General features: G+C 39.3%; 1 protein-coding gene across 2 annotated transcripts in view; it reads right to left on the reverse strand.

Annotated features, from left to right (window-relative positions):
* Positions 1-18899, reverse strand: part of TBC1D30 (TBC1 domain family member 30) — an 87853-nt gene that overhangs the window by 27204 nt on the left and 41750 nt on the right. For both annotated transcript variants that reach the window (XM_079937837.1, XM_079937838.1), the window contains 5 exons: positions 17265-17326; positions 16673-16738; positions 14084-14209; positions 12058-12243; positions 694-862 (listed from right to left, as the gene is read on the reverse strand). In XM_079937837.1, coding sequence (XP_079793963.1) covers positions 694-862; positions 12058-12243; positions 14084-14209; positions 16673-16738; positions 17265-17326 — 609 coding nt within the window. The remainder of the gene's footprint in view (positions 1-693; positions 863-12057; positions 12244-14083; positions 14210-16672; positions 16739-17264; positions 17327-18899) is intronic.

Genomic DNA, 18899 nt, shown 5'->3' on the forward strand with positions numbered 1-18899 from the left:
TACTTGGGAAGCTGGACGAAGCCGGCTAGACGGAGGAGACGCAGAGCTGCTTGCAGAGCTGTCTCCATCACCGCCCCACTCAGCCCAGTCCATTCCTGCAGGGCTCAGGTTCTAGACAGAGGTCCAGAAGAGCCCTTCTCCAGCAAGACCAGGCCCATTCATCTCAAGTAAATCTAAATACCCTTCGCATGAATGAATCAAAGGAACTCAGTCCAAAGGACTGCTTTTATCTCCTACAACTCTATGAAAATACATATTCCACTCTCCGTAACATCAATGGTTGAGGCAAAACCACAGTCTGTGCTAAGCTGTACCTGTAGCTCAGTTTTAAAGAACTCCTGTAGTTTTGGTGCCAACTTAAAGCAGTTTAACTAGATGGCAAGACACGGATACCCTTCTTTACCTAGAGTACAATATATACTTGGTGATCTGGCACTGGTGAAGTATTAGGTTCTTGTCTGAGTTCCTAACCATAACCAGTTAGAGGTTCAACATTTGCCCCTCTGTTTTTTGTTCTTGGTTTTGTTTTTAGTTTTGTTTTTGTTCTCTAGAAATCTATTTCATTGCACTAAACTCTCACCAATAGAAATATCTGAAAACACATATTTCCATTCAAGGTTTAGGCTCTTATGTACAGTGGAACCAGAGAAGTAAACTATTTTCAAAGGTAAAATAGCATTGAATCATCACTACCTCCACTTTCCTTGTTTGCAGTTTTCTGAAGAGTATCCAGGTGCTGAGATAATTCAGGGAGCTTCAGTCTCAAGAGGTCTCGGAAGACGGCCATATCCACAGACAGTGCCCGGAGATTGTTGACAAAATAGCTTTCAGGAAGTACCTTGTCGATAAGGTAAATCATAATCTGAAGAAAAAGATAAAGAATAAGATCACTTCATATAGGCCGTGGGGCAACAAAGCCCGCGCACCACAAAAACTGAGCCTGCGCTCTAGAGCCTGTGAGCCACAACTACTGAAGCCCACGTGCCACAACTACTGAAGCCTGTGCGCCTAGAGCCTATGCTCCGCAACAAGAGAAGCCATTGCAATGAGAAGCCCGTGCACCACAACGAAGAGTAGCCCCTGCTAGCTGCAACTAGAGAAAGCCTGCATGCAGCAATGAAGACCCAATGCAGCCCGAAAAAAAAAACAAATAAACAAAATAAATCTATTAAAAAAAGAAGATTGCTTCATAAAAACCAGTATATTCACATATCTTAAATAGAACATATTCAAATAGATAAAATGCAGTTAGCCAAAGCACACTATCCTTTACATATGTCAGAACTAAATGTTCTGGATTTTCAAGGCTCCTCTCCCCCTGGGTAAGGAGCGGGCGGCATAACTGTCTAAGTACCTCAGACCCCACATCTGCCAATGTCTAAAACTTCTAGCTGGGCCGCTAGACCTGAGTTCATCCTATAAGTAGCTGTGATGATAAACACACCCCTCAGCCTCCTTCTGAGAAGCCATGGAGCACGTGCTTTCTCAGCAGCCGGCAGGAATCTCAATGTCGGCTCCCTGATATCAGCACAGTTTTACAACCTTAACCTGAAAACCAAGAGCTGGCCTGTCATGGAACATCCCAACTGCAGCCGGTCTCAAGATTCACTGACCATCAACCTGGGTTATTTGGACAACTGATGTCGGCTTTTTGTCCACTTCCTCTCCTGGGAGAGTGCAACAAGGTTTTGTTTGAGCAAATGGTACTTTTAAATTGGGATTTCTTTCATGAGATTGGCTCATGCTCTTCAAATTACTATTTTCATTCTGACTTTTCTATCTGATTTTTCTATCTTTTCTAAGATGTCAAGGACCACCACAATGACCCAGCAAAACACACGTGAGTTCTATATGTCAGCTTGCATGCTCTGTTTACGCCCTCCTCCTTAGAAGACCTGCTCTTTCCCTAGAGCACAGAAAAAGCAAAATTAAGAGCAAAATCATAGGACTTCCCTGGTGGTGCAGTGGTTAAGAATCCACCTGCCAATGCAGGGGACACGGGTTCAAGCCCTGGTCTGGGAAGATCCCATATGACATGGAGCAACTAAGCCCATGTGCCACAACTACTGAGCCTGTGCTCTAGAGCTCTCGAGCCACAACTACTGAGCCCGCATGCCACAAATGCTGAAGCCCACCACCTAGAGCCCGTGCTCCGCCACAAGAGAAGCCACCGCAATGAGAAGCCTGCACACCGCAACAAGGAGTAGCCCCCGTTCACCGCAACTAGAGAAAGCCCGCGCGCAGCAATGAAGACCCAATGCAGCCAAAAATAAATAAATTAATTTAAAAAATAAAAGAACAAAATCATAGTGGGTTCTATACGTTGGTAGAGAGGTAGCTGTCTCATATTTTGATTTTCAGCATATCACAAAACACTATTTTCAAAAAAAAAAAATTATCTCCCAGACCTGCCAAGGGCCCATTTCCCCCTCATCTTTGGCTTGTAACGTCTACTTTTACGGTCATAGTTGTTTTGTTTTGTTTTTTATAAATTTATTTATTTATTTTTGGCTGTGTTGGGTCTTCGTTGCTGCACATGGGCTTTCTCTAGTTGCAGCGAGCAAGGGCTACTGTTCATTGCGATTCGCAGGCTTCTCATTGCAGTGGCTTCTCTTGTTGAGGAACACGGGCTCTAGGTGCACGGGCTTCAGTAGTTGTGGTACACGGGCTCAGTAGTTGTGGCGCACGGCTTAGTTGCTCTGTGGCATGTGGGATCCTCCCAGACCAGGGCTCAAACCCGTGTCCCCTGCATTGGCAGGCGGATTCTTAACCACTGTGCCACCAGGGAAGCCCTAGGGTCATAGTTTTGACTAAGTCAGTAAGACTGGGGACATACTCTCAAGAAGGCCCCCCACGGCCTTTACTATAGGAGTGAACAGGCCCAGGGAACCGCCTTCGCCTTCTGACACAGGGTCAGAATTTACCAGGTAAATGCAGCATCACCCTGAAAATAGGAGCTTAGCAGTAAAAGCAGTACGTTCAGCCTTTGTGGAGGGAGGAAGCCCTCACACAGGCCAGCAGAGGGGAGAGCAAATTGTCAGCAGAGCAGAGAGCACTGTCAGGGACCTTGCGCTCTACAGGTAAGGAGAAGATTTATGGGATCTGAAGGCAAAATTTAAAGGTAACAGTCTATTACTGCACTTTTCATCTAGAATAAGTTATATAATACCAAGAAAGATTTTTAAATGAATTTATAAGTTTTTATGAGGCATCACAATCCCTCAAAATTACATGAAAACAAGAAAAAGAATTCCGATTATCACAGTAATTCTTGTGACACAATGAAATTCTCTGTCCAAACGCATCTCAAAATCTGACATAAGGGCTTCCCTGGTGGCGCAGTCGTTGAGAGTCCGCCTGCCAATGCAGGGGACACGGGTTCGTGACCCGGTCTGGGAAGATGCCACATGCTGCGGAGCGGCTGGGCCCATGAGCCATGGCCGCTGAGCCTGTGTCTGGAGCCTGTGCTCCGCAACGGAAGAGGCCACAACAGTGAGAGGCCCACGTACAGAAAAAAAAAAAAAAAATCTGACATAAGACAGAAGAGCCAGCTATGTACTATGTCAGCTATGTTACTTCACCTACTACTGTATTCCAAAGACCAAACATTAGATCTTTAAAAAAAATAGGATACATAATGGCAATAGAACTGACAGTCTCCTCAACAAATGGTGCTGGTACAACCCTACACTCTCCACAAAAAGTAACTCAAAAGGGATCATAGACCTATGATCTAAAACACAATACCATAATACTCCTAGGAGATAACAGAGCCTAGATGACCTTGAGTATGACTTTTAAGTGACTTTTTAGATACAATACCAAAGGCACAATCCATGAGAGAAATACTTGGTAGGCTAGACTTCATTAAAATTTAAACCTTCTGCTCTGTGAAAGACACTGCCAAGAGGATTAGAAGAAAAGCCACAAACTGGGAGAAAATATTTGAAAAGACAGATCTGAAAAAAGGACTGTCACCCAAAATGTACAACAATTCTTAAAACTCAACAATAAGAAAACAAACAACCTGATTAAAAAATGGACCAAAGACCTTAACAGACACCCAAAGAAGATATACAGGTGGTAAATAAGCTATGAAAAGATGTTCCACATCACAGTCATCAGAGAAATTCAAATTAAAACAACAGTGAGGTACCACTACACACTTATTACAATGGCCAAAATCTGGAATGCTGACAACAACAAATGTTGACAAGGATGTGGAGCAACAAGAACTCTCAGACTTTGCTAGTAGGAATGCAAACTGGTATAGTCACCTTGGAAGACAGTTTGATGAGTTTTTTTTTTTTTTTTATAAAACTAAACATACTCCTACCATACAATCCAGCAACTGCACTCCTTGGTATTTATCCAAAGGAGTTGAAAATTTATGTCCACACAAAAACTTACATGTGGATTTTTACAGCAGCTTTATTCATAATTGCCAAAACTTGGAAGCAACCAAGATGTCCTCCAGTAGGTCCAGACAATGGAATATTATTCATTACTAAAAAGAATCCAGCTATCAAGCCATGAAGAGACATGGAGAGACCATAAATGTATATTGCTAAACGAAAGAAGCCAATCTGAAGAGGCAACATACTGTATGATTCCAACGATATGATATTCTGGAAAAGGCAAAACTATGGAAGTAGTAAAAAGATTAGTGGAAGGGGGGCAGGGAGTGAAGAAAACAGAGCATTTTTATGGCAGTGAAAATACCCTTATGACATTCTAATGATGACTACGTGTCATTATACATTTGTCCAAACCCGTAGAATGTACAACACAAAGGGTGAACCCTAATGTAAGCTGTGGACTTCAGGTGATTATTGAAGTGTCAATGTAGGTTCATCGATTTTAACAAATGTACCCCTCTAGTGAGTGATACTGATAATGGAGGAGGCTGTCATGGGGGGGGGGCGCCAAGGGGTATATGGAAAATCTCTGTACTTTCCTCTCAATTTTGCTATGACTCTAAACTGCTCTTAAAATGAAGTATTCAAAAAATAATGGGGAAGCTTCAAATTTTTAACAAATAGTTAAAAACAAAAGAGTTACTAAGAAAAAACAGTAAACACAAAAAAGCAGGGAAAATGGTTTACCTACTATGATAAACTATTCATTTCCCTAATAACTACAACTTGCAGAGGCGAAAAGAGCTGCTGGAAAAACAATGACACCCAATATGTTCCTTAGCATCAGAAGTGTCTTCATAAACCCAACCTTCCTCTGCACATTAAATGTCTAACCACAAGATTCCTAAATGATGATGATGTCATTTCATTCCACAGAGTTCATTTTCTTAGAGGCAGAAATATAAATATTCAGTTTCTCAGCTTTGAATAATCCATCTTTTTATGTGAATTTTCAGTTTCTCAAATATCACTGAGATTTTGTGATTTGATTGGCATTTATATCCCCTTTCCCAAACCTGTTTATTTCAACATTTCAACTGGACAGCTCTCATTTCATAGTCATGCAAATTACACCAGAAAAAAAAAATGACTAAAGCTGATAGACTGAATAAACAAAATTGCTTCTTAATAAAAAATGTTTTAAACTCACGTATTTGATTTGTCACTGCCTCCTCCCCTTCTCCCCTGCCTATTTGATGAACGAGTACCTTCAAAGCTGTTTCCTTAAATACATGAATGGAAAAATCGAGAGGGTGAATACAGATTTAGATCATGTCATGCTGGATTTATAGTTAATTACACCACGATGTGTATAAAACCAGGAGGAAAATGTGTTTATTTTTCCATATGACATTAAGTGAGTGATTAAGAATATCACTAAGTTATTTGCTGCAATCAAACACAGAATTGGGAGGAGGCGGGGGATCCTGAATACAAAGACTAAGTATTCGTCCCATCCACCACACAACATTGCAATCAAAAACAGCTTCAGGATTCAAACATGAATAAGCAACCCCATACTACACCAAGCAAATAAGGCAGTGGCCATCCTCTACATCTGAAACGCTTCATTTCTCATAAAGACCATTTGTGGTGACTCACTGAGTCATATTCAGACCTATATGTTTAACTTGCTAGCGACCCATCTCAAAGTGTTTCCAGAATTTTTTTACTAAAAAAGGCCCGAGGGCTTCCCTGGTGGCACAGTGGTTGAGAGTCCGCCTGCCGATGCAGGGGACACAGGTTCGTGCCCCATTCCGGAAAGATCCCACATGCCGCGGAGAGGCTAGGCCCGTGAGACGTGGCCGCTGAGCCTGCGCGTCCAGAGCCTGTGCTCCGCAAGGGGAGAGGCCAAAGCAGTGAGAGGCCCGCAAACCACAAGAAAAAAAAAGGCCCTAGACATCCAAGATTAAAAGATAAGAAACATAATTCACTTCCATAACCTTTCTCCACACAAACACCTTCCATAACAGACATTCACTCTCAGCCTACTTCATTCATACCTTGCCCCAGATGTGAAAGCAACCTATTAACAAGATCCAACCAGAATTAAGCATAACAAATAAGGCAGTTTACAGCGTGACCCCTCAGGGTCTACACCTCCTGGCAGTCACACCCTTGTATATGCCCTTCGCCTTGAATACAAGCTGGACTAGTGACGGGCTTCTAATAAATAAAACATACACTAACAGCCATAAAAGGGGAAATCGACAGTAACACAATCATAGTAGGGAACTTTAACACCCTACTTTCACCAATGGACAGATCATCCAAAATGAAAATAAATAAGGAAACACAAGCTTTAAATGATACATTAAACAAGATGGAGTTAATTGATATTTAGACGACATTCCATCCAAACACAACAGAATACACTTTCTTCTCAAGTGCTCAAGGAACATTCTCCAGGATAGATCATATCTTGGGTCACAAATCAAGCCTTGGTAAATTTAAGAAAATCGAAATCGTATCAGGCATCTTTTCTGACCACAACGCTATGAGACTAGATATCAATTACAGGAAAAGATCTGTAAAAACTACAAACACATGGAGCTAAACAATACACTACCTAATAAGCAAGAGATCAATGAAGAAATCAAAGAGGAAATCAAAAAACACCTAGAAACAAATGACAATGACAACACGACGACCCAAAACCTATGGGATGCAGCAAAAGCAGTTCTAAGAGGGAAGTTTATAGCAAAACAATCCTACCTTAAGAAACAAGAAACATCTCAAATAAACAACCTAACCTCACACCTAAAGCAATTAGAGAAAGAAGAAAAAAAAAACCCCAAAGTTAGCAGAAGGAAAGAAATCATAAAGATCAGATGAGAAATAAATGAAAAAGAAATAAAGGAAATGATAGCAAAGATCAATAAAACTAAAGGCTGGTTCTTTGAGAAGATAAACAAAATTGATAAACCATTAGCCAGATTCATCAAGAAAAAAAGGGAGGGCTTCCCTGGTGGCGCAGTGGTTGAGAGTCCGCCTGCCGATGCAGGGGAAGTGGGTTCATGCCCCGGTCCGGGAGGATCCCACATGCTGCAGAGCAGCTGGGCCGATGAGCCATGGCCGCTGAGCCTGTGCATCCGGGGCCTGTGCTCCACAACGGGAGAGGCCACAGCAGTGAGAGGCCCGCGTAGGGCAAAAAAAAAAGAAAAAAAAGAAAAAGAGGGAGAAGACTCAAATCAATAGAATTAGAAATGAAAAAGGGGAGGTAACAAATGACACTGCAGAAATACAAAGGATCATGAGAGATTACTACAAGCAACTATATGCCAATAAAATGGACAACCTGGAAGAAATGGACAAATTCTTAGAAAAGCACAACCTTCCAAGACTGAATCAGGAAGAAACAGAAAATATAAACAGACCAATCACAAGCACTGAAATTGAAACTGTGATTAAAAATCTTCCAACAAACAAAAGCCCAGGACCAGATGGCTTCACAGGCGAATTCTATCCAACATTTAGAGAAGAGCTAACACCTATCCTTCTCAAGCTCTTCCAAAACAAAGAAGAAGGAGGAACACTCCCAAACTCATTCTACGAGGCCACCTTCAACCTGATACCAAAACCAGACAAAGATGTCACAAAAAAAGAAAACTACAGACCAATATCACTGATGAACACAGATGCAAAAATCCTCAACAAAATACTAGCAAACAGAATCCAACGGCACATTAAAAGGATCATACACCATGATCAAGTGGGGTTTATCCCAGGAATGCAAGAATTCTTCAATATATGCAAATCAATCAATGTGATATACCATATTAACAAACTGAAGGAGAAAAACCATATGATCATCTCAATAGATGCAGAGAAAGCTTTTGACAAAATTGAACACCCATTTATGATAAAAGTTCTCCAGAAAGTAGGCATAGGGAGAACTTACCTCAACATAATAAAGGCCATATATGACAAACCCACAGCCAACATGTCCTCAATGGTGAAAAACCGAAACCATTTCCACTAAGTTCAGGAACAAGGCAAGGTTGCCCACTCTCACCACTATTATTCAACATAGTTTTGGAAGTTTTACCACAGCAATCAGAGAAGAAAAAGAAATAAAAGGAATCCAAATCGGAAAAGAAGAAGTAAAGCTGTCACTGTTTGCAGATGACATGATGCTATACATAGAGAATCCTAAAGATGCTACCAGAAAACTACTAGAGCTAATCAATGAATTTGGTAAAGTAGCAGGATACAAAATTAATACACAGAAATCTCTTGCATTCCTATACACTTATGATGAAAATGCTGAAAGTGAAATTAAGAAAACACTCCCATTTACCATTGCAACAAAAAGAATAAAATACCTAGGAATAAACCTACCTAAGAAGACAAAAGACCTGTTTGCAGAAAATTATAAGACACTGATGAAAGAATTAAAGATGAAACAAATAGATGGAGAGATATACCGTGTTCCTGGATTGGAAGAATCAACATTGTGAAAATGACTCTACTACCCAAAGCAATCTACAGATTCAATGCAATCCCTATCAAACTACCAATGGCATTTTTCACAGAACTAGAACAAAAAATTGCACAATTTGTATGCAAACACAAAAGACCCTGAATAGCCAAAGCAAACTTGAGAAAGAAAAACGGAGCTGGAGGAATCAGGCTACCGGACTTCAGACTATACTACAAAGCTACAGTAATCAAGACAGTATGGTACTGGCACAAAAACAGAATTACAGATCAATGGAACAGGACAGAAAGCCCAGAGATAAACCCATGCACATATGGTCACCTTATCTTTGATAAAGGAGGAAAGAACATACAATGGAGAAAAGATAGTCTCTTCAATAAGTGGTGCTGGGAAAACTGGACAGCTACATGTAAAAGAATGAAATTAGAACACTCCCTAACACCATACACAAAAATAAACTCAAAATGGATTAAAATCCTATATGTAAGGCCAGACACTATCAAACTCTCAGAGGAAAACATAGGCAGAACACTCTATGACATAAACTGCAGCAAGGTCCTTTTTGACCCACCTCCTAGAGAAATGGAAATAAAAACAAAAATAAACAAATGGGACCTAATGAGACTTAAAAGCTTTTGCACAAGAAATGAAACTATAAACAAGACAAAAAGACAACCCTCAGAATGGGAGAAAATATTTGCAACTGAAGCAACTGACAGAGGATTAATCTCCAAAATTTGCAAGCAGCTCATGCAGCTCAATATCAAAAAAACAAACAACCCAATCCAAAAAAGGGCAGAAGATCTAAATAGACATTTCTCCAAAGAAGATATACAACTGCCAACAAACACATGAAAGAATGCTCAACATCATTAATCATTAAAGAAATGCAAATCAAAACTACAATGCGATATCATCTCACACCGTCAGAATGGCCATCCTCAAAAAATCTACAAACAATAAATGCTGGAGAGGGTGTGGAGAAAAGGGAACCCTCTTGCACTGTTGGTGGGAATGTAAATTGATACAGCCACTATGGAGAACAGTATGAAGGTTCCTTAAAAAACTAAAAATAGAACTACCATATGACCCAGCAATCCCGTTACTGGGCATATACCCTGAGAAAACCATAATTCAAAAAGAGTCATGTACCACAATGTTCATTGCAGCTCTATTTACAATAGCCAGGACTTGGAAGCAACCTAAGTGTCCATCGACAGATGAATGGATAAAGAAGATGTGGCACATATATACAATGGAATATTACTCAGCCACAAAAAGAAATGAAATTGAGTTATTTGTAGTGAGGTGGATGGACCTAGAGACTGTCATACAGAGTGAATAAGTCAGAAAGAGAAAAACAAATACCATATGCTAACACATATATATGGAATCTAAAACAAACAAACAAACAAAAAATGGTCATGAAGAACCTAGGGGCAAGACGGGAGTAAAGATGCAGGCCTACTAGAGAATGGACTTGAGGACATGGGGAGAGGGAAGGGTATGCTGGGACAAAGTGAGAGAGTGGTAGTGTATATATGGACATATATACACTACCAAATGTAAAATAGATAGCTAGTGGGAAGCAGTCCCATAGCACAGGGAGATCAGCTTGGTGCTTTGTGACCAGCTAGAAGGGTGGGATAGGGAGTGTGGGAGGGAGGGAGACAGAAAAGGGAAGAGATATGGGGATATATGTATATGTATAACTGATTCACTACGTTATAAAGCAGAAACTAACACATCATTGTAAAGCAATTATACTCCAATAAAAACGTTAAAAAAAAAACCCAATGCAGTCAAAATAAATAAATAGATACATACATACATAAATAAATACATAAATAAATAAAATAGGGAGGGTGGGAGGGAGACGCAAGAGGGAGGAGATATGGGGATATATGTATATGTATAGCCGATTCACTTTGTTATAAAGAAGAAACTAACACACCATTGTAAAGCAATTATACTCCAATAAAGATGTTAAAAAAAAATCGCAAAAATGATGGAATGTCGCTTCTGATATTAGGCTACAGATCTGTAATGTAATCTCTCCTGACTTGCAGTTCTCTTTTACTCTCTCGTTCATTCTGAGGGACGCCGGCCACCACGTTGTACAATGGACAGGTCCACATAGCAAAGAACAATAGCCAGCAGAAAAACTGAGGCTCTCAGTCCAACAATCTGTGATGAATGAAATCCTACCAACAACCACATGAATGAACTTCAAAGTGTGTGCTCTCCCTACTCAATCGAGCCTTTGGATGAGACTAAAGCCCCAGCCGAGAGTTTGAATGCCACAATGATGTGACTCTGAGCCAGCTAAGCTGCACCCAGATTCCTGACTCAAAGAAACTGTGAGGTAATACACGTTGGCTGTTTGAAGCAACTAATTTGTTAGGCATCTCTGGAAAATCAGTACAGTTAGTATTTAGCTTGCTTTAAATATGACGTCTCTAAAAAGAAATGAAATTGAGTTAGTTGTAGTGAGGTGGATGGACCTAGAGTCTGTCATACAGAGTGAAGTAAGTCAGAAAGAGAAAAACAAATACCGTATGCTAACACATATACATGGAATTAAAATAAAATGGTTCTGAAGAACCTAGGGGCAGGAAAGGAATAAAAACGCAGACGTAGAGAATGGACTTGAGGACACGGGGAGGGGAAAGGGTGAGCTGGCACAAAGTGAGAGAGTGGCATGGACATATATACACTAACAAATGGAAAACAGACAGCTAGTGGGAAGCAGCCACATAGCACAGGGAGATCAGCTCGGTGCTTTGTGACAACCTAGAGGGGTGGGACCTAGGGAGGGTGGGAAGGAGACGCAAGAGGGAGGAGATATGGGGATATATGTATATGTATAGCTGATTCACTTTGTTATACAGCAGAAACTAACACACCATTGTAAAGCAATTATACTCCAATAAAGATGTTAAAAGAATAAAATTAAATTTAAAAAAATGTGACGTCTCATAAGTGAGACTAAAAACATAATCATTCTCCTCAAATTTGGCAGCTACATAAGTCTGTCATGTGACTAGGCTTTAACCTGGGAGAAATGGTGTCATGGATAATAAGAAAGGTGTAGTCAATACCCTGGAAGGAGGTGGAGCACCAGGGAAGAGAAGTTATAGCTCCAGTATTTCACTCTCTGAAGAATTTTAGTTGCCTTCTTCAGAGCCTGATACTCACTTTCAGAGCATCGCCTTCATTGCCTTCCACCACTTCCAGAATTAGTGCAGCCAGGATGTTAAAGCCTTGGCAATACCCGACATTCTTGTTCCATCGGGCGTAGGCCAGCAGAACCCGCTTCAACACAACCCTGTCCTGCTCAGCCTCCTGGCCACAGTAAGAACTGCAGCCTGTGCGGTGAAGATCCTAAAATGACAGGGAAACAACATTTTTTTAAATACCTCCTTAAACTCTCTAAAAACTTTAGTTTTTTCTCTGCCTCAGCATTCAGTAGAGTCAGAGTATCAACATGGATTTTAGTTTTCAAAAATGTATATGCAACTTAAACACATGGACCAAAACTTTTTTTTTTTTTTTTTTTTTTAGTTTTCTAATATGCTGAGGCATTTTCAAGAGGAATTTCAGTCAGGCAAACTTGCTACCAAAAGTATTTCCAGAGTTAACACAAAAAGGGACTCAGAATTAATATTGCATTATAATTCCAAATAAATTGACAGTTTATTTTAATCATACATCTCAAATAAAACAAGTCATTTTAACACATTATGATAGATGCTAACATTATTTCTTTCTATAAAAAATGATATAATATTTAGCTATCAAAACTCCAAATAGTATTAAGGAGCCAAATGAAAAGAATAAAAAAATGTAACCGGTACTGTAAAGAGACAGAAAAACCATTCTCTCCAAGTTGTTTTATAAATTTGTATAAAAGAGGCAGAAACATTTACTGTGCTTTAATATTTAATGAGGGCAATATCTATAATTTAATTACCCAACAGAGACTATGATTTTCAGGAGCTGAAGTCATTTTACTGACATATCATTCATTTCAATGAGAAAAAAACTTCTCTTAATAACATGATTGTTATAAAATGTGCATTGCCTTAATTCACAACTTAAATAGAAAGAAAATATTTCAAATATGGAATATTTCATCTCTGGGAAACATACACCTAAATTCCAAATAAACAGCTCAAATGTGGACAATGCAAAGGCTTTTCAAGCATACAATATAAAAGTTCCTTTTTTATATTATATGCTTGAAACAGACCAAGTTAGATGAGAAAATAGCTCATTTTAGTTAGGACCTCCTCCTGAAAAACATATCTTCAAATCTGCCAAAACATTAGCCAACTTCTGGTGACCGAAATTTAGATGAAACAACTTTCCTTTTAAAACCTCAGTTTAGCATCACATGTAATGTACTCATATAAAATAAAAAGCATGTGCTAGAGGCTTATGTAAGAGAAGAATAATGGGATTAAATCAAATCAGCATCCCTGGCCTTCGGTGCCAGGCTCTAATCAACTGTAATAATCCAGGTAGGTGAACCACAGCTGGCTTGAGCATTTGACCATCTGGTTTAAAGTAAACCCATCAGTCAATCTAACTATCTTCATAAAATGACAGTTAAGAAATTATCAAAATCCTAATAAGTACCCAATTATTCTAATATGAAATAGATTTAACTTTAAATTTCTCAGTGACTTTTACATTAAAATCCAGTTAAAAGCACTGACCCATGCTAAAGAAAAAAGGAATTTCAATTTCCTATCATGTGAGCAAAATAAATAAGTTGAATACGAATGGAAACATTTTCTTCTTACTAGCAACATACAAATTTATGAGGACAAGGCATCATCAAGTTCCCCATTAAAAAGCTGTTAACTGGGCTTCCCTGGTGGCGCAGTGGTTGGGAGTCCGCCTGCCGATGCAGGGAACACGGGTTCGTGCCCTGGTCCGGGAGGATCCCGCGGGCCGCGGAGCGGCTGGGCCCTCTGGCCGTGGCCGCTGGGCCTGTGGGTCCGGAGCCTGTGCTCCGCAACAGGAGGGGCCACAACAGTGAGAGGCCCGCATACCGCAAAAAAAAAAAAAAAAAAAAAAGGCTGTTAACTAATGAAATTAGGAAGCAGGAAATACATGGACATTCAATCCATAAGGCTTGATCCTCTGTCCAGGAAACATCTGGCTCTTAGAATCTTTCTTCTCAATTAGGACAATAAGCCAAACTTAGGGGCATTACCTTGACTATCTGAATTCCCATCGAGTCATCATCAGGATTACTCCTTTCATTGAAAGTGAAGCGCATGGTTTTGTCCCAATCAATGGCTATACTGTGCAAATAATGATCTGCCAAGGTCAACCAAACCTAAAATATTAATAAAAAAGAATGCTAAAGTAAAATACATAATTTCATCTTTCTTTATCAGGAAATAATGATTGCGTCCAATAAGAAAATGAGAGCTGTTACTAGAACAGATATAGCCTACATGTAGAAATCTCTAAGAACCTCACTGAAAAGTTTGCTGTACTAAACTGTACCAATTAGGGGCTTTCGTTTATTCTTTCAATTAATATTGTTGAGTTCCTACTATGTACCAAGCAATGATCCAGCCATTAGGGATATTGTTAAGAAAACGAAAACATTTCAAATTTTATTTCAGTTCATTGGAATAGCTAAATTAGCTCATGAGCTTTTTATACCTGCCTCTGGATGGCGCTCTATGCTTGGGCAAGAGCTCCCTGGTCATCCGTGGAGTATGGGCCTGTTTTTACCATAAAGTGGCTTCTGCCTTTAAATCATCCCTCTCTCACACACACAAAAAACTGACAGATGGGTTCCTATAATGAATAACTTTTTTAAAGGAATCGCTGGATATTTTTACTCCTTTCATTACCTTATCTGGAGAAGCTGTTTCATAATGCTATTTCTAATTGCATCTTGAGGAACCAAAATGTTCAGATTCTAGGAGTATTAAGACCTGGTTTATAATACAAATGAATTTATTTACAAAACAGAAAGAGACTCACAGACTTCGAAAACAAACTTACGGTTACCAAAGGGGAAATGTGGAGTGGGGGGATAAATTAGGAGTTTGGGATTAACATATACACACTACTATATGTAAAATAGATAATCAATAAGGACCTACTGTATAGCACAAGGAACTCTACTCAATATTCTGTGGTGACCTATATGGGAAGAGAATCTGAAATCGAATGGCTATATGTATATGTATAACTGAATCACTTTGCTGTACACCTGAAGCTAACACAGCACTGTAAATTAACTATACCCCAATATATAATAAAAATTAAATTTAAAAAAAGGAATGGGAATTGTTGTTGCCAGAAAGGAAGGGGGTGGGGGAAGGATAGATTAGGAGTTTGGGATTAGTAGATGCAAGCTATTATATATAGAATGGATAAACAACAAGGTCCTACTGTATAGCACAGGGAACTATATTCAACATTCTGTGATAAAGCATAATGGAAAAGAATATAAAAAAGAATGTATATATATGTATAACTGAATCACTTTGCTGTATAGCAGTAATTAACACAACATTGAAAATCAACTATACTTCAATAAAATTTTTTAAAGAAGGAAACAAAGACTACGTTTATGAATTAATAAGATGGCAATTCAAGTTTTGGTATTTGAACATAATTTAGCAGGAATAACACTGATTAGTATCTCCAGCCATACTTCTCTCTTAAGCATCAGGATCATACGTCAAAATGCTCACTTGACATCTTCAACTTAGACATCTAACAGGCATCTCAACCTTAACATATCCAAAACCAACTGTCTAATCCACCGCCACCCCAACTATACAGACATACACACAAACACACACACGTGCTTGTCCCCTCTCTGGGAAAACAGTAACTCTACCCTTCCAGTAGCTCAGGTCAATCTTGAAGTCATTGACATCCCTCTTACACTTTTTATTCAATCCAGTAGGAATTCAAGTCAACCCAGCCTTCAAAATATATCTAGAATCTGACCTTCTCTCCATCTACACTACCACAACCCTGATCCATCTCTTGCCTGAATTATCTCAAGTCTCCTACTGGTCTCTCCGCTGCTGCCCTTGTCCTTCATATTCTCAAGTTAGTAGCCAGAGTGGTCCATTTAAAATATAAGTCATATCACGTTATTCTCCTCCTCAAAACTTCCCAATGTTTCTCATCTCACATTGGGCAAAAGTCCTACTATGACCTGTAAGGTCCTATATGAGCTGCCATTCCCCTAAGGTCATCACATTACCTCTATGACCCTCCCCCCCCCCCATTGCTTTCCCTTTTATTCACTGTGCTTCAGCCACCCTGGCCTCTTGCTTTTGCTTGCATACTCCTCAGTGATGCTCTCACCTGAGGGTGTTTCCTGTTTGGAGTACTCTCCCACCAGGTAGCTACGGGGTCAATGGCTCACCTCTTTAAGGGCCCTATTCAAATGTCACCTTGCCATTTAAAATGCTACCTCCTTACCTCCATTCCTCTCTCCTGATTCCTTTCTCTGCTTTATTTTTATGCATGGCACTTAGCATCATCTGACCTACTTTATGTTATATGCATTGTAAACTCCATGAGGACAAAAATTTTGGTCTGCTGTTTTTTTTTTTTCCGCTGCTGTATCCCCATTACCCGGCAGAACAGTACCTGGCATAGAATAGATAATCATTAAATACTTACTGAATTAATGAATAATGAAGAGAGACAGATTTCAAATGACTAAATCTAGAATATCCTTTCTGACATTCCAGACACTTTCAAGAGGGACAAAGTGATGGGCCTTTTGTACTTTAGCCATACAAATCCGCCTCACCTTTCTCCTCCATTCCTTTGGTATTCCGGTCGATAGTCTGGCAACCGCTTTGAGCGCATCATACCACTAGAAACAAAGAAGAAAAGCTGTCAAAGTGATAATACTGACCTGGTTAAGCACTTGTCAACTTTTCCCCATCTTGACGTTCGTAGAGCATGAGAAAATGTATACAGAACACTGGGGTAAACATTCAGAGCTTCCTTCAGCCAGACATGACTGGTCTAAGGGCTATGACTGCCCCAAGGTCCCCCACTTAGGTACCCTTAACACACCCGTGATCCAATTGCAGTACACACACAAAGGCTGGGAACTCTGAAATCAAAACATGTGTTACGGATTCGGAATAACGGCATTTGGTTTTTAAATTTTTTCACACTTGAACCATTAAAAAAAAGTGCAAAAATTTTCACTGCAAGTATAAATCCAAGTCACTTATAGCTTCACAAGTTATTTTATCTATAATTTTTAAAACTGACTCATCTTCTTAGGCATATCCAAGCACATGTTAATTTTCCCACTTTGAGAATATACCTCAGTGTACCCTGTAGGTACCCCAAAATAAAGGTATTTTCAAAACCAAAAATAAAATTACCTGCTGAAAACCATTTTGACCTAAAGATGGCTCAAGAGTGAACTTCAACTTTGTGTCAACTCCTAAAAGAAAAATACATAAATAACTGTTATTTGGGGGAAAAATACGTTACATCAAAAATAAAAGTAAAAATTAACCTGATTCTACTGAGTCATCATAAAATTTTTAAAACATTTATTTTTACTAAATTGTAGTCAATTTTGTTAAAAGAAAAAGAATACTGATTATTAAGATAGAAAAATGTCCTGTGGTAATAGAATGAAGCTTATCACATAGAATGGTGGTTTCACCGCTGTCTGGAGTAGTGCAAAAACAAAAAAATAACACCACAGGCTTGGAGTCATGCACACTTTAATTCACCTTTGGTTCCTAGAGTCAAACAAATTATTTAACCTGTCTCAGTCTCAATTCTTTATCCTTAAAATGAGGATAACGTCTATCTCAGTTAGTTGTTGCAATAATTAACTGTAAATCACTTAGCACAGTATAATTAATATTTATGAAACTTAGGAAGAGAATTCTCTACTTACAGAATTTGTTTTCTAGGACACTTGCATGGACTAAGTCTATTAAGGAAACTTCAGTGAAATATCAAAAGTTATAAAAATAATGTCACTGCCTTCCCACTTGTGGAATAATCCATTTTAACAAGACTATTTAGCAATTTTCATGTATTTTTAAATTCTGTCATGATAGACTTATTCATTAAAGATAAGTTTACACATTTAATTATAGGCTCCAAGCTAAAAATATAACCGAACTCTAATTCCAAGTTATCTACAACTTTAAACTTCTTTGACTCAAATCCCAAATCTATGGAATAGAAGTAAGTAAATAGGAGAATATATAAAGATTATACGCTGTATTCATATTGGGCTTTTTTATTATTGAGGTGAAATTCCATGACAATTTTTTTAACATCTTTATTGGAGCATAATTGCTTTACAATGGTGTGTTAGTTTCTGCTTTATAACAAAGTGAATCAGCTATACATATACATATATCCTCATATCTCTTCCCTCTTGTGTCTCCCTCCCTCCCACCCTCCTTATCCCACCCCTCTAGGTGGTCACAAAGCACCGAGCTGATCTCCCTGTGCTATGCGGGTGTCTTTTAAAAAACATATATGGAGTCAAGAAGCTGAAAAAAGATGTGTCTGAGTTGCCCAAGCCCGTGACAGTATGAAGATGTCCTTCTTGGAGTCCTAGAAGAATACTGTGTATACATGAGTTGGGTCCTAGATTTCTAAAGTCAAGCTGTGTGTGATAGAGAATCCCAGGCATCCAACCAATGCCCTGATCATTCTCTTCAGAGCTTCAGGGCCAAAACCATACTCTGCCTAGATAGATAAGATTTCCTTCTTCGAAGGTATATTAAGTACCCCGACGGATTCCCAATTCTCTGAGATGGTTTAAATTAAGTCCTGCCTCAGTGCAGCACAATGATACAAAGACCACAAGAGTGCCTCCAGCTGGCGCGCATGATTTAAGACACGATAAAACGGACCTCTTTGTGAGGTTGCTGTCCATACACAGGGTGCTGAATGGAGGAGCGTATAGTCATGACGTTTGCTTTATTGTAACAAAGACCAGGAAATTCGGTCCCACGCTCCTATTTCAACCGACCTAAAAGCCT

Source organism: Stenella coeruleoalba (genome assembly GCF_951394435.1).
Source record: "Stenella coeruleoalba genome assembly, chromosome: 11".
In the NCBI taxonomy this organism is placed as follows: Eukaryota; Metazoa; Chordata; class Mammalia; order Artiodactyla; family Delphinidae; genus Stenella; species Stenella coeruleoalba.